We start from the raw sequence: 14357 nt of genomic DNA on the forward strand, positions 1-14357 counted from the left end.
TTCTCACATCATCTTTGAGGACTGATCTGCAAAATGGGAAGGACATTTAGCAATCTTCTTAGTGATGAGGAAAATGCAGATCTATACTGTAATGAAATTCCATTTTACACCCATTTGCTGGAAATTTTAAGAAGTCTGAAAATATCAAATGTTGAGAGGGTTTGACCAACAAAATCTCTTGAAAATGGCTGGTGTAAGTGTAAAGCCACATTAGAAAGCTGTTTGGTATTATCCATTCAAGTTGAATATTCACATACCAGTAATCCCAGTGCTAGATATAAACTCTTGAGGTGAACTTGGAGGCATTTGTAAATGTGTTCATGGAAACATTGCAGCAATAGAAAAAAAAATCCGGAAGCAATCTAAATGTTCATTGACAGGAGAATGGATAAAGTGTGGTGTCGTCACCCAATGGATGTGATACAGCAGTCAAAACAAACAAGCTGCCATTATACACATCAATATGGGTGAATCTCAGCAAAATAATGCTGAACAAGTAAAAAAGTAAAGAAAATTACAAGCAGCATGGATCTTCCTTTTAAGTTAAAAATAACAAACTAAATTATATACCTTTTAGAAATACATCTATTATTATTTTTCATGATTTTGAAAAATCATGGCCAATGGTAAATACACGAATCAGGATAAAGATAACTTTGGGTTAAGAAAACAAGAAGAATGGGATGAAGGGAGGCCATACAGAAGTAAGCTATTGTCAGTATTCTAGTTCTTGTGTTGGTGGTAGGTTTGCTGTATGTTTTATTTTATACAAAGATTAATAGATAATTGCATTAGTTATTTATTGCAGTATAACAAATCATCCTATAACTTAGCAACTTAAAACTATAACTAATTATCTCATAGAGTGTTTAGGGTCAGGAATCTGGGTGCATCTTAGCTGGGTGGTTTTTGCTCAGTCTCTTATGAAGTTACAGTCAAGCTGTGAGTCAGGGCTGCAGTCTCTAATGGAGCTGGAGGATGTGCTTTCAAGGTGGATCATTCACATGGCTGTTGGCATGAGGCTCAGTTCTTGTTACATGGGCCTCTCCATAGGACTGCTCATGGCATGGCTTCTCTCAGATCAAGTAAGAGAGAGAGAGAGAGAGAGAGAGAGAGAGAGAGAGAGAGAGAGAAAGAGAGAGAGAGAGAGAGAGAGAGAGAGAGAGAGAGAAACTAAAATCTAAAATTGAAGCATCAGCGTCTTTTATAAAACTAATATCTGAAAGTGACACACTTTAGTCTGCACTATTGATGGCACAGACCAACCCTGAGACAATGTGGAACCGCACAGGGTGTGACTACCAGAAGGCAGGGGTCATTGGGTACCATGTTGGAGACTGCCTACAACCATAATAAGACAAAAAAGAACAATGCATGGACCAATTATTAAAGTGTGCCAGAAGCACTTATGTATGCCTGAGGCTGGAAAATAAGTGCATTCAGTTCTGAAGACAATAAGATACAGGGGAAGGACTGAGATGAGTCTCAGCTTTCATTCTAGTTTCACCACTTTCCAGGTTTATGACTTTGGGCAAGCCATTTGCAAAAAAAAAAAAAAAAAAAAAAAAAATGGGGAGGGGATGAGGATATTTACTTCTTTAAAATGTTTTATTATGAAAATATTCAAACATATACAAAATAGTATAGTATAATAAATACCATACACTCATAATCCAGAATCAACAACTTTCTAGATTTTAGCACACTCGCTTCATTTAAGTTTTCCCTCCTAAGGTGTCTTAAAGCAACTCCCTGACATTGTATTATTTTATTCCTATATACTTTAGTCTGTAGTGCTTAAAAATATGAATATTTTATAGACTTACACGCAAAATTAATTCCTTTGCAATATCTTATATATCAAAGCTATAATTCAAATTTATTTACTTGCTTCAGAATTTACTTTTTACAGTTCAGTTTGTTAGAATCAGGATACAAACAAGATCCACATATTATACTTGGTCTGTTATGCCTCTCAAAACTTTTCAATCATGAGAAGTTCTTCTACTCACTCCAATCTTATTCCCTTTTCTTGTTGAAGAAATCCAGTGAGTTGGCCTGTAGACTATCTATTGGCCTGTTTGCTTCTTTGTAAAGCTATTTCACTTGTTCTGTTCCCTCCAATGTCTCTCTAAAATTGGCTTTGGGCAAGCCATTTGCTTCCATTTGTAAAAAAATGGGGAGCGGAAAAAAATGATGAGATTTAGATTCAGCTATTTTGGCAAAAACACATGTCATTGGTGGTTCTGTGTACTTCAAAATGCACATCAGGAGGCACATCTGTGTGGGCTCCCCACTGCTAGTGATGCTGAGATTGGTTAGTGGCTGCAGGTGGTAACAGCCCAAAGGCCTCCCTTGCAGAGCTCCCCATCAGCCTCACCTATTGATCTTTGTTGCCTGAATCAACATAAGGAATTACGATATGGTGATTTCCTAATCTTATCTTTTCCTCTCTTTGATTAAATGGCATTAGTTTATAAAGAAGAACCTTCCCTCATCAGTCTAGGCTGTTTGGTTATTCCATCAGAAGAGACTTGTTTCCTATTTCACATCCTCTCAGCTGCCTCTTACCATGGCCACTGCTGAAGCAGCCTGCTTTCTGCAGGTGTAACACAACAGCACCTCTTCTCATGTGCACTGCACACACCTCACATTTTGCCCCGGAGTTCCTCTGACTCCATGAGGGTGGGATATCTGTCTGGCACTTACATGACAGCTGAGAAGTCTGAGGGGACTAAGGCCCCAAGTGGGAAATTTGGACCAATGGGAGCTGGGAGCTAGTAAATACCTGTTTCTCTCTTGTATCAAGCTGGCAATTCTGAAGTATATTCTACAGGGCAAGTCAAAGAGTCCCAGAAGACTCCAGGTTTTATTGCCCACAGTGATGGCTAACTTGAGAACACCCTTGTATTAACTTACCCTGTTTCACTCTTGTCATTCACTGCTGTTTCCTGAAATGGCTGTCCAAAATAAACTACCTAAAAGTAAGCCCTTGTCTCAGGTTCAGCTTTCAAGGGTGTAAGCCAGGCTAAAACACCACTAAATATAATTCCTGCAGGAAAGGCAGGATAAATGCTCAATCCTTTCATTATATTACAAATATTCAGAGTTTTGCTCTAGTTACGTCTAATACTAAACTGAAGTATTTATATGTCATCAGTGAATTTCAACCAGTTGTAGTTCTTATCCTTTTTTCATGTTCAGATTGTCCCCCTTTCAGCCAGTGGGAACTTCCTTTTTTAAAAAAAAAATAAAAATACTTTTATTGATTTCAGAGAGGAAGGGAGAGGGGGAAAGAGATAGAAACATCAATGACGAGAAAGAACCACTGATTGGCTGCCTCCTGCATACTCGACACTGGGGATTGAGCCCACAACCCAGGCATGTGCTGCCCGACTGGGAATTGAACTGTGACCTCCTGGTTCATAGGCTGACACTCAACCACTGAGCCATGCTGCTTGGGCAGTGCTTAACCTCTCGTTTGAATCATGGCCTTCTTGGATAATCCAAAGACAACTTAAGGGTAGACCCCTTCTCCAAGAAATAGAGAGACACACGGAACTTTACAGATCATTTCATGGGTTCAGGTACTTTCTGAATTGAAATTTAGTCACGAGCCTTTTGAATCCAGGTTTAGAACCCTAAGTAAGGGTTCTTGGACGTGGGAGAATTCAGCTCCCCATCTACTCTTCTAAAAACTAGAGTCCTTCCCTTACACTGGAGATGAAAGAGGGAAGGTTTTTGGCCTATGCAGCCTGGAATGGAGGTGCAGAAGAGGTGGAGGTGAGCTGTAAACGTGTCCCCAGGAGGGGCGGCGAAAGCAGACAAGGGGTGACTATTCCACATCATTTTAAAGAGATGGCCTCATTCTTTCTCAGAGTTGCACAGTGTGTTGCATCGTATGGCTCTACCCTAGTTATTTCAACCAGTTCCCAACTTGTGGGTATTTAGTTTGTTCCCAATCTTTTGCTATTTCAAATAACACTGCGATGAATAACCTTGTGCATAAGTCATTTTGTATTTGGGGATTTTTAGGTCAAAGGGTAAATATACATGTAATTTTTTAGGGATTATCAAATTCCTTTCCATAGGTGCTGTGCACCATTTTACATTCTCCTTGGCAATATGTGTTCTTCCTGTTCTCTACAGTCTGCCAACCCAGTAGGTGGTCAAACTTTTGGATTTTTGCTAATCTGGTTACTTGCCTCCTTTTATCATTGGGCCTCAAGATATACCACAATGCTTTCATCTGCTTTTGGAAGAACTCGCTTGCATAAACAATAGGTGACTGTGTTAAGAGTGCTAGAAGGAGGATAGCTACAGTGTCACTATCTATTTCCACTCCCCTAATCTTGTAAATGCCAAAGCCCAAAGCATACACCATCCTTGTTAAGACCTTGTATTTCCAAAGGCTGGTTCAGGTTTCCAGCCAAAAAAAAAAAAAACACGAAAAAAAAAAGGGACACCAGGTATGACCTTCCTTCTTCCTAAGGTCAGCAGAATGTAGAGGAACAGTAGGTAAAGTCCACTGGTCCTCTACCAGCTTCAGGGTCCTGAGAAAGGTGTCAGCTTGCTGTCTCCACAGCAACTCAGTGCCCAGCAGATGTCCCTGTGTATGGCTGGGGGTTTCTTTAACCCGCAGGGCTACCCACACCCAGGACCTTTTCTTTGCTGCTTTGTAAGAGTCAGTGCCATGGGTGGAAATCATTTTTCTCTTTAGCTTCTCCCATTTCCCTGCAGCCTCATGGGCGATTCTGCCCCGAAGGGATATTCTGGCAATGTCTTGAAACAAATCTAGTTGTCCTAAGCTGGACAGGGATACTGCTCGCAGTCAGTGAGTATGAGGCCAGGATGTCGCTAAACATCCTACCACGCACAGGATAGCCCAGTGGTCGGCAAACTGCGGCTCGCGGGCCACATGCGGCTATTTGCTCCCTTGAGTGTGGCTCTTCCACAAAATACCGACTTCTGCGCATGGGCCACGAAGTTTCAATCGCACTGTACTTGTGCGCCTGCACGTGGTATTTTGTGGAAGAGCCACACTCCAGGGGGCAAAGAGCCGCATGTGGCTCGCGAGCCACGGTTTGCCGACCACTGAAACAGCCCTCCCCGCCACAACAAAGAACGATCTGGTCCCAAATGTCAATAAAGCGAAGGTTGAGAAACCCTGCCGTACTCTTTCTTTATGCACACACTCACAGACATCTTTGAAGTGACTGTAGGCACTGTTAGTTTAGGAAAAGCATAATCACAGACACTCCTCCCCGCTCCTCTGAAAGTCACCTGCAATTCCGAAATCTCTTTAGTCAAAGAGACTCTAAGGAGTTATATATTTATCTGGAAGATTAAAGAACAAATACCATTTTAACCTTCTAAAAACTGATTATCATTAGGTATAACGCAACCTTTTAACTGTAAGCATGAAGGAAAGTGCTGATTACTTAAAATAAATGGGACCAAGAGTCCCATGAATAATAAAAAACTTGGTTAATAGAGTATGACCAGAGAATAATGCACTTGGCTTCTGTGGAGAAATTAAAGTACATGTTGTGAATTGGTATTAAGCAAATTGCAGGAAACTTAGCCTGAAGGTACCGTGATTCTGAAGAAATAGCCTCAGGGGCACAATATATCACATTCAGCCTTTATCTGTCCTGTTTTGTTCATGACTTCTTTCACCTTGGATAACCCAGCTCAGGCCTTGGATCATTTTGGAATGGTAAGGTATCGCACTCTCCACATTTACTTTCATCTAGAACAGACCTGAATTTTATTGCCAGGAGTTTATCTCTTGCAAATGAATTATTTTTGAACTTTTAGTTTGCCTTACTTATTTTGTGGGCACAGACTGTGTTTAATACTTCTGAGCATAACTCACTTTATCTAAAATGTATCCCTGAAGAGTTATGCCTAAACTGAATGTTTGGCAATAAAATCCAATTTTTAAATCATGAGGGAAATTTGCCATTGAAAGGGAGTCTGGGGCTAAACCTTTTTGCAAAGTGAATAATTATTCCTTAATTTGCCCCTTGTTAAGTCTGATTTTTATTTTTTTAAATATATTTTATTGATTTTTTACAGAGAGGAAGGGAGAGAGTTAGAAACATCGATGAGAGAGAAACATCGATCAGCTGCCTCCTGCACATCTCCTACTGGGGATGTGCCCGAAACCCAGGTACATGCCCTTGACCGGAATCGAACCTGGGACCTTTCAGTCCGCAAGCCGACGCTCTATCCACTGAGCCAAACCGGTTTCGGCAAGTCTGATTTTTAAACGGAGCCCAAGTCTAGTCCAGTAGTATGCATGATGCTAATTTAAAATATATCAATCATGAATTTGAAAGGATTTTGAAAGTTGAAGAGAGCTTTGCAAGCTATTTTTAAGAGTGTAAAACTGCATAATACATCATTTTTTATTAATAAGGGTTTTAACACTTGTTTGGGATGACAAGAGAGAATGCTGGACATACTTTAAAAAAAGAATAGGTTGCATTATAGAAATGATAACCACACTGACGGCAATAAGGAAAAAAGAATGGTTGGTAAGGTGTCATTTTGAGAGTCTCTAACGCGTAGTTAAGAGCGTGGATTTAGAAACCAGATTGCTTGGGTTCCCATCCCTGCTCAGTGTGGCCTTAGGCAATTTGCAGGACTTGGCTGTGCCTCAGTTTCTTCATATAAAACGTGGAGAATGCTACCTACCTAATGGGGTTGCTTTGAGGATTCTGCGATCATTGACGAGCCATACTAAAGTACTGGGGTCAGCGGTCCAGTTCTGAATCCTGGAAGGGGAGCTCTTCCAAAGAGGTGACTCTCCGCACCCTTGAGGGAGGTAAGGCTGCTTCTGCCCACGGGGGTTAAACCAGCCTCAGCGAGGAGGCCAGTGACTTGGATCAAGTCAGAGGACATTCCTTGGGGAAAAAGAACCCTTTGGGCCGGGCCACGCCACTTTCCATCTGGTTGGGAGCTGAGGGCATGAGATCAGACCCACGCGTGCGCTTTGCATCCCCACTACCCTCGAGCCACAGCTCCGCAGAGCCCGCAGCCGCAGACGTCGCCACCACGCGGGCCCAGGACCACGGCCGGGGCGGAGGATGAGAGCTACCAGCCCGCGGCTTTCCAGAGAAGGTGGCCAACGCCCTCCTTTCCGGGCGGGCTGGAGGCCGCAAGAAAAGACCCTCGTTCATGACACAAATATTTGTGTGTGCCCACGCTGTGCTGGGCGCTGGGGATGCTCTGATGATCACACTCGGCTTAGATTCCAGACTCCAGCATTGAGCATCGGCCCCGCCATTCCCGCCACCCTCGGCCGCCACAGGCCAGAGCCAGGGGGTGGGAGGAGCTGAGGCCTCCGCCTCAGAGCCACGCCCCCTCTGGGCTTTCACGGCTGTGCCGTAAAGCAGGGAGCAGTCTTAGCTCCAGAATAGCCCGCCTCCGTCTTTACGACAGGCCGCATTCCCCGCCTGTAAAGATGGCGCCCCCCATTTAGGTATCCCCCGTGGTTTCTACCCCAGCTGGCCGGGGGCAGTGCTGAGCTAGGGCAATTATCTATCTAGGCTGGGCTGCAGACAGCTGCCGTTCAAGTTCGCTTCTGGTTACAGCTTCTGGAACCCACGCACCTCTAAGGGTCAAGAGTCGCCGATTCCTTCTAGTCCCAGCAAGTTCCTCCTCTGCCCCTGGTTCGTTTCCCCGGCCACCTCCGGGCACCCCGAAGCCCCTGACACTCCCAGACTCAAAAACTATGAGCCTTCCGCCACTGCTGTTGCGCTCGCCCCGCCATCTCCGGGCGCCGGGACGCCCGCGCCGCCTGTGGTGGTCCCCGTCCCTCGGCCCCGTCTCGGTGGGCTCCTGGCGGGGCCAGTCCTCCAAGGCCCCGGCCTACTGGAATCAGGTGGTGTCGGAGGCGGAGAAGATCGTGGGCTACCCCACGTCCTTCATGAGCCTCCGCTGCCTACTGAGCGACGAGCTCAGCAACATCGCCATGCAGGTGCGGAAGCTGGTGGGGACTCAGCACCCGCTGCTCACCACCGCCAGGTGAGCTCCTCTCCCGCCGGCGCGCTCGCACCCCCTCGCGAGTCCTTTTGAATGGCGGGCACGCCGTTCGTGCTTCACTAAGGCTGGCTGGCTCCCCGCCTCTCTCTCTTTACCTCCTCCTTTCCTCAGCCCTCCTAGACGTGGATGTTGTCTCTTCTCTAGTCCACTCACCTTGACATTCTTCCTCTCTTTGCTCAGTTGAGCGGATAAGTGGTTTTCTTTTGAGGAATACGTGTACACTTTTTGCGTTTTTCCTTAATGATTGAGAGTGAAGATGCCTCAGTGATTGGTGGAGGAACTGAGTGAGGGGTGAGAGTGTGAGTCACTTGCTAGAAATCGTCTTTTAAAAATGGGATGGATTCACTTTCGATTCTGCACTATTCAAGAGGTCACCTCTGGAAAGAATGGAAAGGGGAGATAGGCTGAAGGTAGACAGTTCTTTCCAAGAATGCCCCAGGCTTGACGGAGGGATTTATCCAGTCAGTAGTCATTATCCAGTCTTGGGATTCTTATCACTTATGCTGGAGTACCGTGAAACCTGCCATTAGAATTTTAAGGGCCACAACTTTTGCTTCCACTTTAAAAAATACACACCAACTTTTTTTTAAAAAATATTTTTATTGACTTTTTACAGAGAGGAAGGGAGAGGGATAGAGAGTTAGAAACATCGGTGGGAGAGAAACATCGATCAGCTGCCTCCTGCACATCTCCTACTAGGGATGTGCCTGCAACCAAGGTACATGCCCTTGACCGGAATCGAACCTGGGACCCTTCAGTCCACAGGCCGACGCTCTATCCACCGAGCCAAACCGGTTTTGGCTACACACCAACTTTTTATTTGTCAATAATTTCAAACATATTGAAAAGTTGCAAGAATAAAAATAGTACGATGAACACACTTGTATATCCTTTAATCAGATTCATGTATGATATATCTATACTAATAATAGACAAATATGTAAATTGGCCATCCCTCTGTGAGGCCCACAGCCAATCAGGAGTGAGTATGCAAATTAACCTGACAAAGATGGTGGGCCTGTGGGCAGCGTGCATGGGCCCCCTTTAAATACAGTTCCTCATGTTGTGACCCAACCATAAAATTATTTTCGTTTCTACTTCATAACTGTAATGTTGCTACTGTTATGAATTGTAATGTAAATATCTGATATGCAGGATGGTCTTAGGCGACCCCTGTGGAAGGGTCGTTCGACTGCCAAAGGGGTCGTGAACCACAGGTTGAGAACCGCTGCACTAGAGCAAAGTGAGCCTGGAGCAAGTTACTGTTGCGGTGGGGGATGGAGGGAAAGCAAAGGTGAGAGACATAAATAAAGTTAAGAATGTTGAGGAAAAATTAAAAGAAAGATATCCTGCAACTTCTAGGAAATCTCCACCAATGGAGCAAAGAAAAAAAAAGACCTATTATTCTGTGAGCACCAAACCAAACTGGGTTGGGGGGGGTCTCAGACAATTCGTTCATATGATTGCAAAGATAGACAGAAACTCCCGGATTGGAGAGGGCTCCCCTGAGGGCTCCCAGATTGAAGAGGGTGCAGGTTGGACTGAGGGACCCACCCCCCACCCCCTGTGCACGAATTTCATGCACCAGGCCTTTACTATACAAATATTATTCACATGTATATATAAAATATATATACACACAGATACACATATATATTTTTCTCTGAATCATTTGATGGTAGATTATATACATCACTAGAGGCCCAATGCACGAATTCGTGCATGGGTGGGATCCAGCCAGAGGGAGGGGCTGCAGGCAGTTGGCTGGCCAGCCCCCCCCCCCCCCCCCCCCCCGCAAACTCCCGGTGGAGGGGACAATTTGCATATTAGGCTTTTATTATATAGGATGGTCCTTTACTCCTAAATACTTCATTGCGTATTTCCTAAGCATAGGGATATTATTGACATAATTACATCACAGTAATCAATTTAGTTTAAATTACATTTAATGTTGATACAATGCTTTTATTTAATTTATCATTGGTATTCCAGTTTTGTTAATTGACCTAATAACGTCCTTCATAAAAGCATTCTTTCCTCTTCTAGTACATGATCCAGTGTAAGATCAGATATTGCATTTAGTTGCCATGCCTCTTTAGTCTCCTTTAATCTTGAGGAACATTTCCACAGCTCTTCTTTGTTTTTATGTCTAGAGCAGTGATTCTCTAATGCAGTGGTTCTCAACCTGTGGGTCGCGACCCCCTTGGGGGTCAAACGACCCTTTCACAGGGGTCGCCTAAGACCATCAGAAAACACATATATAATTACATATTGTTTTTGTGATTAATCACTATGCTTTAATTATGTTCAATTTGTAACAATGAAATTGGGGGTCACCACAACATGAGGAACTGTATTAAAGGGTCGCGTCATTAGGAAGGTTGAGAACCACTGCTCTAATGGGACAGTTTTGCCCCCCTGGGGAACTTTTGGCAGTGTATGGAAATCTTGTCACAACTGGGATATGCTAATGGCATTAATGGATGGAGGCCAGGGATGCTGTTAAACACCCAACAATGCCCAGGCCAGTCCCTAACAATGAAGAATTATGTGCCCCACAATGTAGTACCAAGGTGAAGAAACCTTGGATGAAAATGATCTCTTTTTATGTTTTCTTTTTTTTAATTAATCTTTTACTTTGAGATAATCGTAGATTCACTTGCAGTTGGAAGAAATAATACAGAGAGATCCAATGTACCATTTTCCCAGTGGTAACATCTTGCACAATTACAGTACAATATCATAAGCATAATACTGATGTTGATACAGTCAAGATGAAGAACATTTCCATCACTATAAGGATCCCTCACTTGCTCTTTTATAGTCACCCCCACTTCCCTTGCCCACCCCCTTGCTTTAATTTTTTGAGACACCTGCAATTTCTTTGTTGCTACAAAAGTTACCGAATATCAATAGTAGAGTGATTTTATTTCTTGGCATCATTCCCAGTTACCAAGAATGTCATCTTATGAGTGGGCTAAACTTGTCCTATAGCTGGAATGTTAGTTCTCCAGAGATTCTATATGATAGACACTCAACACACAGACACACACATATTACAAAGCTTAATAATGGAACTAAAGAGTTTATCACTCAATCTAAGAACCATAACTTTATCAATCCTGTTGATGGTGAGTTACTCCCCTGTCCATCTGCCTGACCTTATGTATACTGGGTTTTGTGTTTATTTTTCCTTTTTAAAATTGCATGAATGTTTCCATAACTAATAACATGTTTAATTTTTCTTCTTTTTGAAATTTATTAACATGGTAGTTTATTGCATATAATCTGTTATGACTTGCTCTTTTAATGCATCATTGTTTCTAAGATTCATCCAGGTTGTGTTTAACTGTACTTCATTAGTTTTTCACTGGTATCTAAAATCCTATTGTGTGAATATGCCACAGTATTTTTTTCAGTCAGCTTTTGGGTTGTTTGCATTTTTTGGTCTTATGAAAGTACTGCTGTGAATATTCTTGCACATACCTCTTGGTGTACTTGTCAAGAGAATAGATACAGGAGTATATGCACATGTTCAGCTATAGTAGGTAATACCAAATTGTTTTCCAGAGTGGTTGTACCAGTTTACACTCTCATGAGCAATGTCTGAACTCAGGTTACTCCATGTTCTCACAACACTAGAACTATGAGGTTTCTTAATTTTTGCTAATCAAGTCGTGGGTTTCTGTGTGTGTGTGTGTGTGTGCGTGTGCGTGTGTGTGTGATGGGAGTGGTAGTGTTAGTGTTGGAAGTTGTAATCGTATATTACATTGTGCATATTGTTTTCTCTGTAATAAAGCATTGAAGTGAAAACAGTAGAGCTAAAAAGAGCCTTATTAATTTGTATATTCTGAGAGTTCCAGTTCATCTAGTTAATTGCCAGACTATCATATGGGGTCTTGGAGATGATCCCTTCTGAGGCCACCAGAAACATACTAGATGAAAGCCTGTAAGATTGATGGCTTTGAAACTTTCCAGATTGTAGCCTACCCTGCATACCTAGTTACATTGTGCATATTGTAAAAGAATTGGAGGGGGATAAAATAAATAAATTTCAGCAAAGTTGTTGGAGTAACATCTATGAATTGCTTTATTTTGTAAGAAAAGAAAGCTAATCTGCATGTAGTTTTATTACATTTACTTTGACAGCGTGTTGCAAATTATTTAAAGTCCACTCACTGGTAGCTGATGAGCAAAAAACTTGTCAGAAGGTATATATACATGGTGGGATAAAAATAGGCTTACAGTTGTTCGTATGGGAAATAATACAGTAATTAATAAGTAGCAATACAGGAATAAATTGTGTTTTGTGTATTCACAGCTGTAACCCTACTTTTCCCATCCTGTATATCTGTTTTAGCGAAGGAGCAGGCATTTATTTCATCCATAGGGTAGGCAGATTGTGGTTTTGTAAATGATAGTTAAAAACATGGACAAGGCAGCTATGTTATTTCACGTGTTATGCTCTTACTTTGTTGAGATTTTGTTAGCAAAGCATTGATAATTAAGAAGATGCTCTCAGCATATTAGCAAAAGGACACAAAGACCCCTTGTATTGATATAGTTAGGAGCATAGGAAACCAGATATGGTAATTCTTTTACAGTCCCATTTTATATTTGGAGTTTCCATTATTTACTTAAATCAATAGTCTAACCCATCTGGTCATTTTACTTTTTGGATAAATCTACATAGTATGTTAGGGATGAATCAGGTCTGTTAGCCCTAAAATTTAGATGAATGGTGACATTTTTGGCAAACAGCAGGAGAAAAAAAGGAAACCACCATAATCTATTATTTACTACCTTCTCTTTCTTTACCTAAGCCATCTCATCAAGAAAAGGGAAATATGGATGAAACTTGAGGACATTATGCTAAGTGAAATAAGCCAATCACAAAAGACAAATACTGTATCATTCTAATTATATGAGTTATTTAGAGTAGTCACATTCAGAGAAAGTAAAATGGTGGTTGCCAGGGGCTGGAAGGAAGGGGAATTGAGGAGTGTTGTATAATAAGTGTAGAGTTTCATTTTTACAAGATGAAAAAATTCTGGAGATTGGCTGTGCAACATTGTGAATATACTTAAAAATGTACATTTAAAAATGGTTAAGATGGTAAATTTTATGTGTATTTTACCACAATTAAAGAAAATGTCAATCTCAAAGGTTTGTATGCTGTATGATTCCATTTATACAGCACTCTCAAAATGTCAAAACTATAGAGATGGAGAACAAAGGAGTGGTTGCCAGAGTCAGGGGCAGTGTGGAGGAGCAGGAGGGAATGTAAATACAAAGAGGTGATGGAACAGTTTGGTACCTTGATTGAGATGGCGGTTACATAATCTGTACACGGGATAAAGTTGCATAGAATTGTATACACCTTCACATACAAATAAATGCAGTTTAACAAAATATGAAAATGGAATAAGCTTTGTAGTTTTGTTACCACTAATATACCTATGTTAATTTTTTGGTTTTAATATTGCACTACAGTATATACTGGTAGAAGCTGGAAGAAGGACACATAGGACTTTTTTATACTATTTTTGCAACTTTCTGTGAGCCTATAATTATTTCATTATTCTGGAAAGCTAAAAAAATCACTTTGAGTTGAGAAAGAAAACAATGAATGAATGAATGAACGAACGAACAAGTAGTAAGTAAGCCTGGGAGACAGAAAACCTGTATGTTTTAATTTCATCTCTGTCAGTAGGGAACAGTGTGACCCTAGGAAGTTATTCCATCTCACTGGGCTTTAGTTCCTAAGTAAAAAAAAATAAGGAGATTGACTAAATGATTGCCAATTCTAGACTAGTGTAGAAGTTAGTGTCATAACTGAATATGGCAAGTAAGGAAGCCATTATCACTTCTCAAGGAGGAAGTGAGCAGATTGAATGCAATATGGTTATACAACTCTAGAGCCCTTTTCTACTATTTAAAACTCCTAAAAGCTCAGAAGACAATGTTTTTTAAGACTCATAAACCTGATCCAAACTGATGAGATTATTTGTAGCCTTTCTTTATTCCACTTAATGTGGATATTCTTGCATTTTGCTGCAGAAATATTAATGTATTTGATTACAGGATACTGCCCCATATCCTGCTAGAGTGCTAGGTTTAAATGCACCTTCCTAAAATAAAAAATGGTTAGCCTGGTCAGTGTGGGTCAGTGGTTGAGTGTCAACCCATGAACCAGGAGATCACGGTTTGAGTCCCGGTCAGGGCACATGCTGCGGTTGTGGGCTTGATCCCCAGCAGGGGGTGTGCAGGAGGCAGCCTATCCATGATTCTCTTTCATCATTGAT

At 41.8% G+C, this 14357-nt stretch overlaps 1 protein-coding gene across 4 annotated transcripts in view; it reads left to right on the top strand.

The window, feature by feature from the left end:
- The first annotated feature begins 7439 nt into the window (after positions 1-7439).
- PDSS2 (decaprenyl diphosphate synthase subunit 2) overlaps positions 7440-14357 on the top strand; it is a 230023-nt gene continuing 223105 nt past the window's right edge. For all 4 annotated transcript variants that reach the window (XR_009453445.1, XM_059700799.1, XM_059700800.1 and 1 more), the window contains exon 1: positions 7440-8034. Coding sequence is in view for 3 of the 4 variants with exons in the window: in XM_059700799.1 (XP_059556782.1) it covers positions 7742-8034 (293 nt within the window). In the remaining variant the exon portion in view is untranslated. The remainder of the gene's footprint in view (positions 8035-14357) is intronic.

Source organism: Myotis daubentonii, chromosome 6 (assembly GCF_963259705.1).
Source record: "Myotis daubentonii chromosome 6, mMyoDau2.1, whole genome shotgun sequence".
In the NCBI taxonomy this organism is placed as follows: domain Eukaryota; kingdom Metazoa; phylum Chordata; class Mammalia; order Chiroptera; family Vespertilionidae; genus Myotis; species Myotis daubentonii.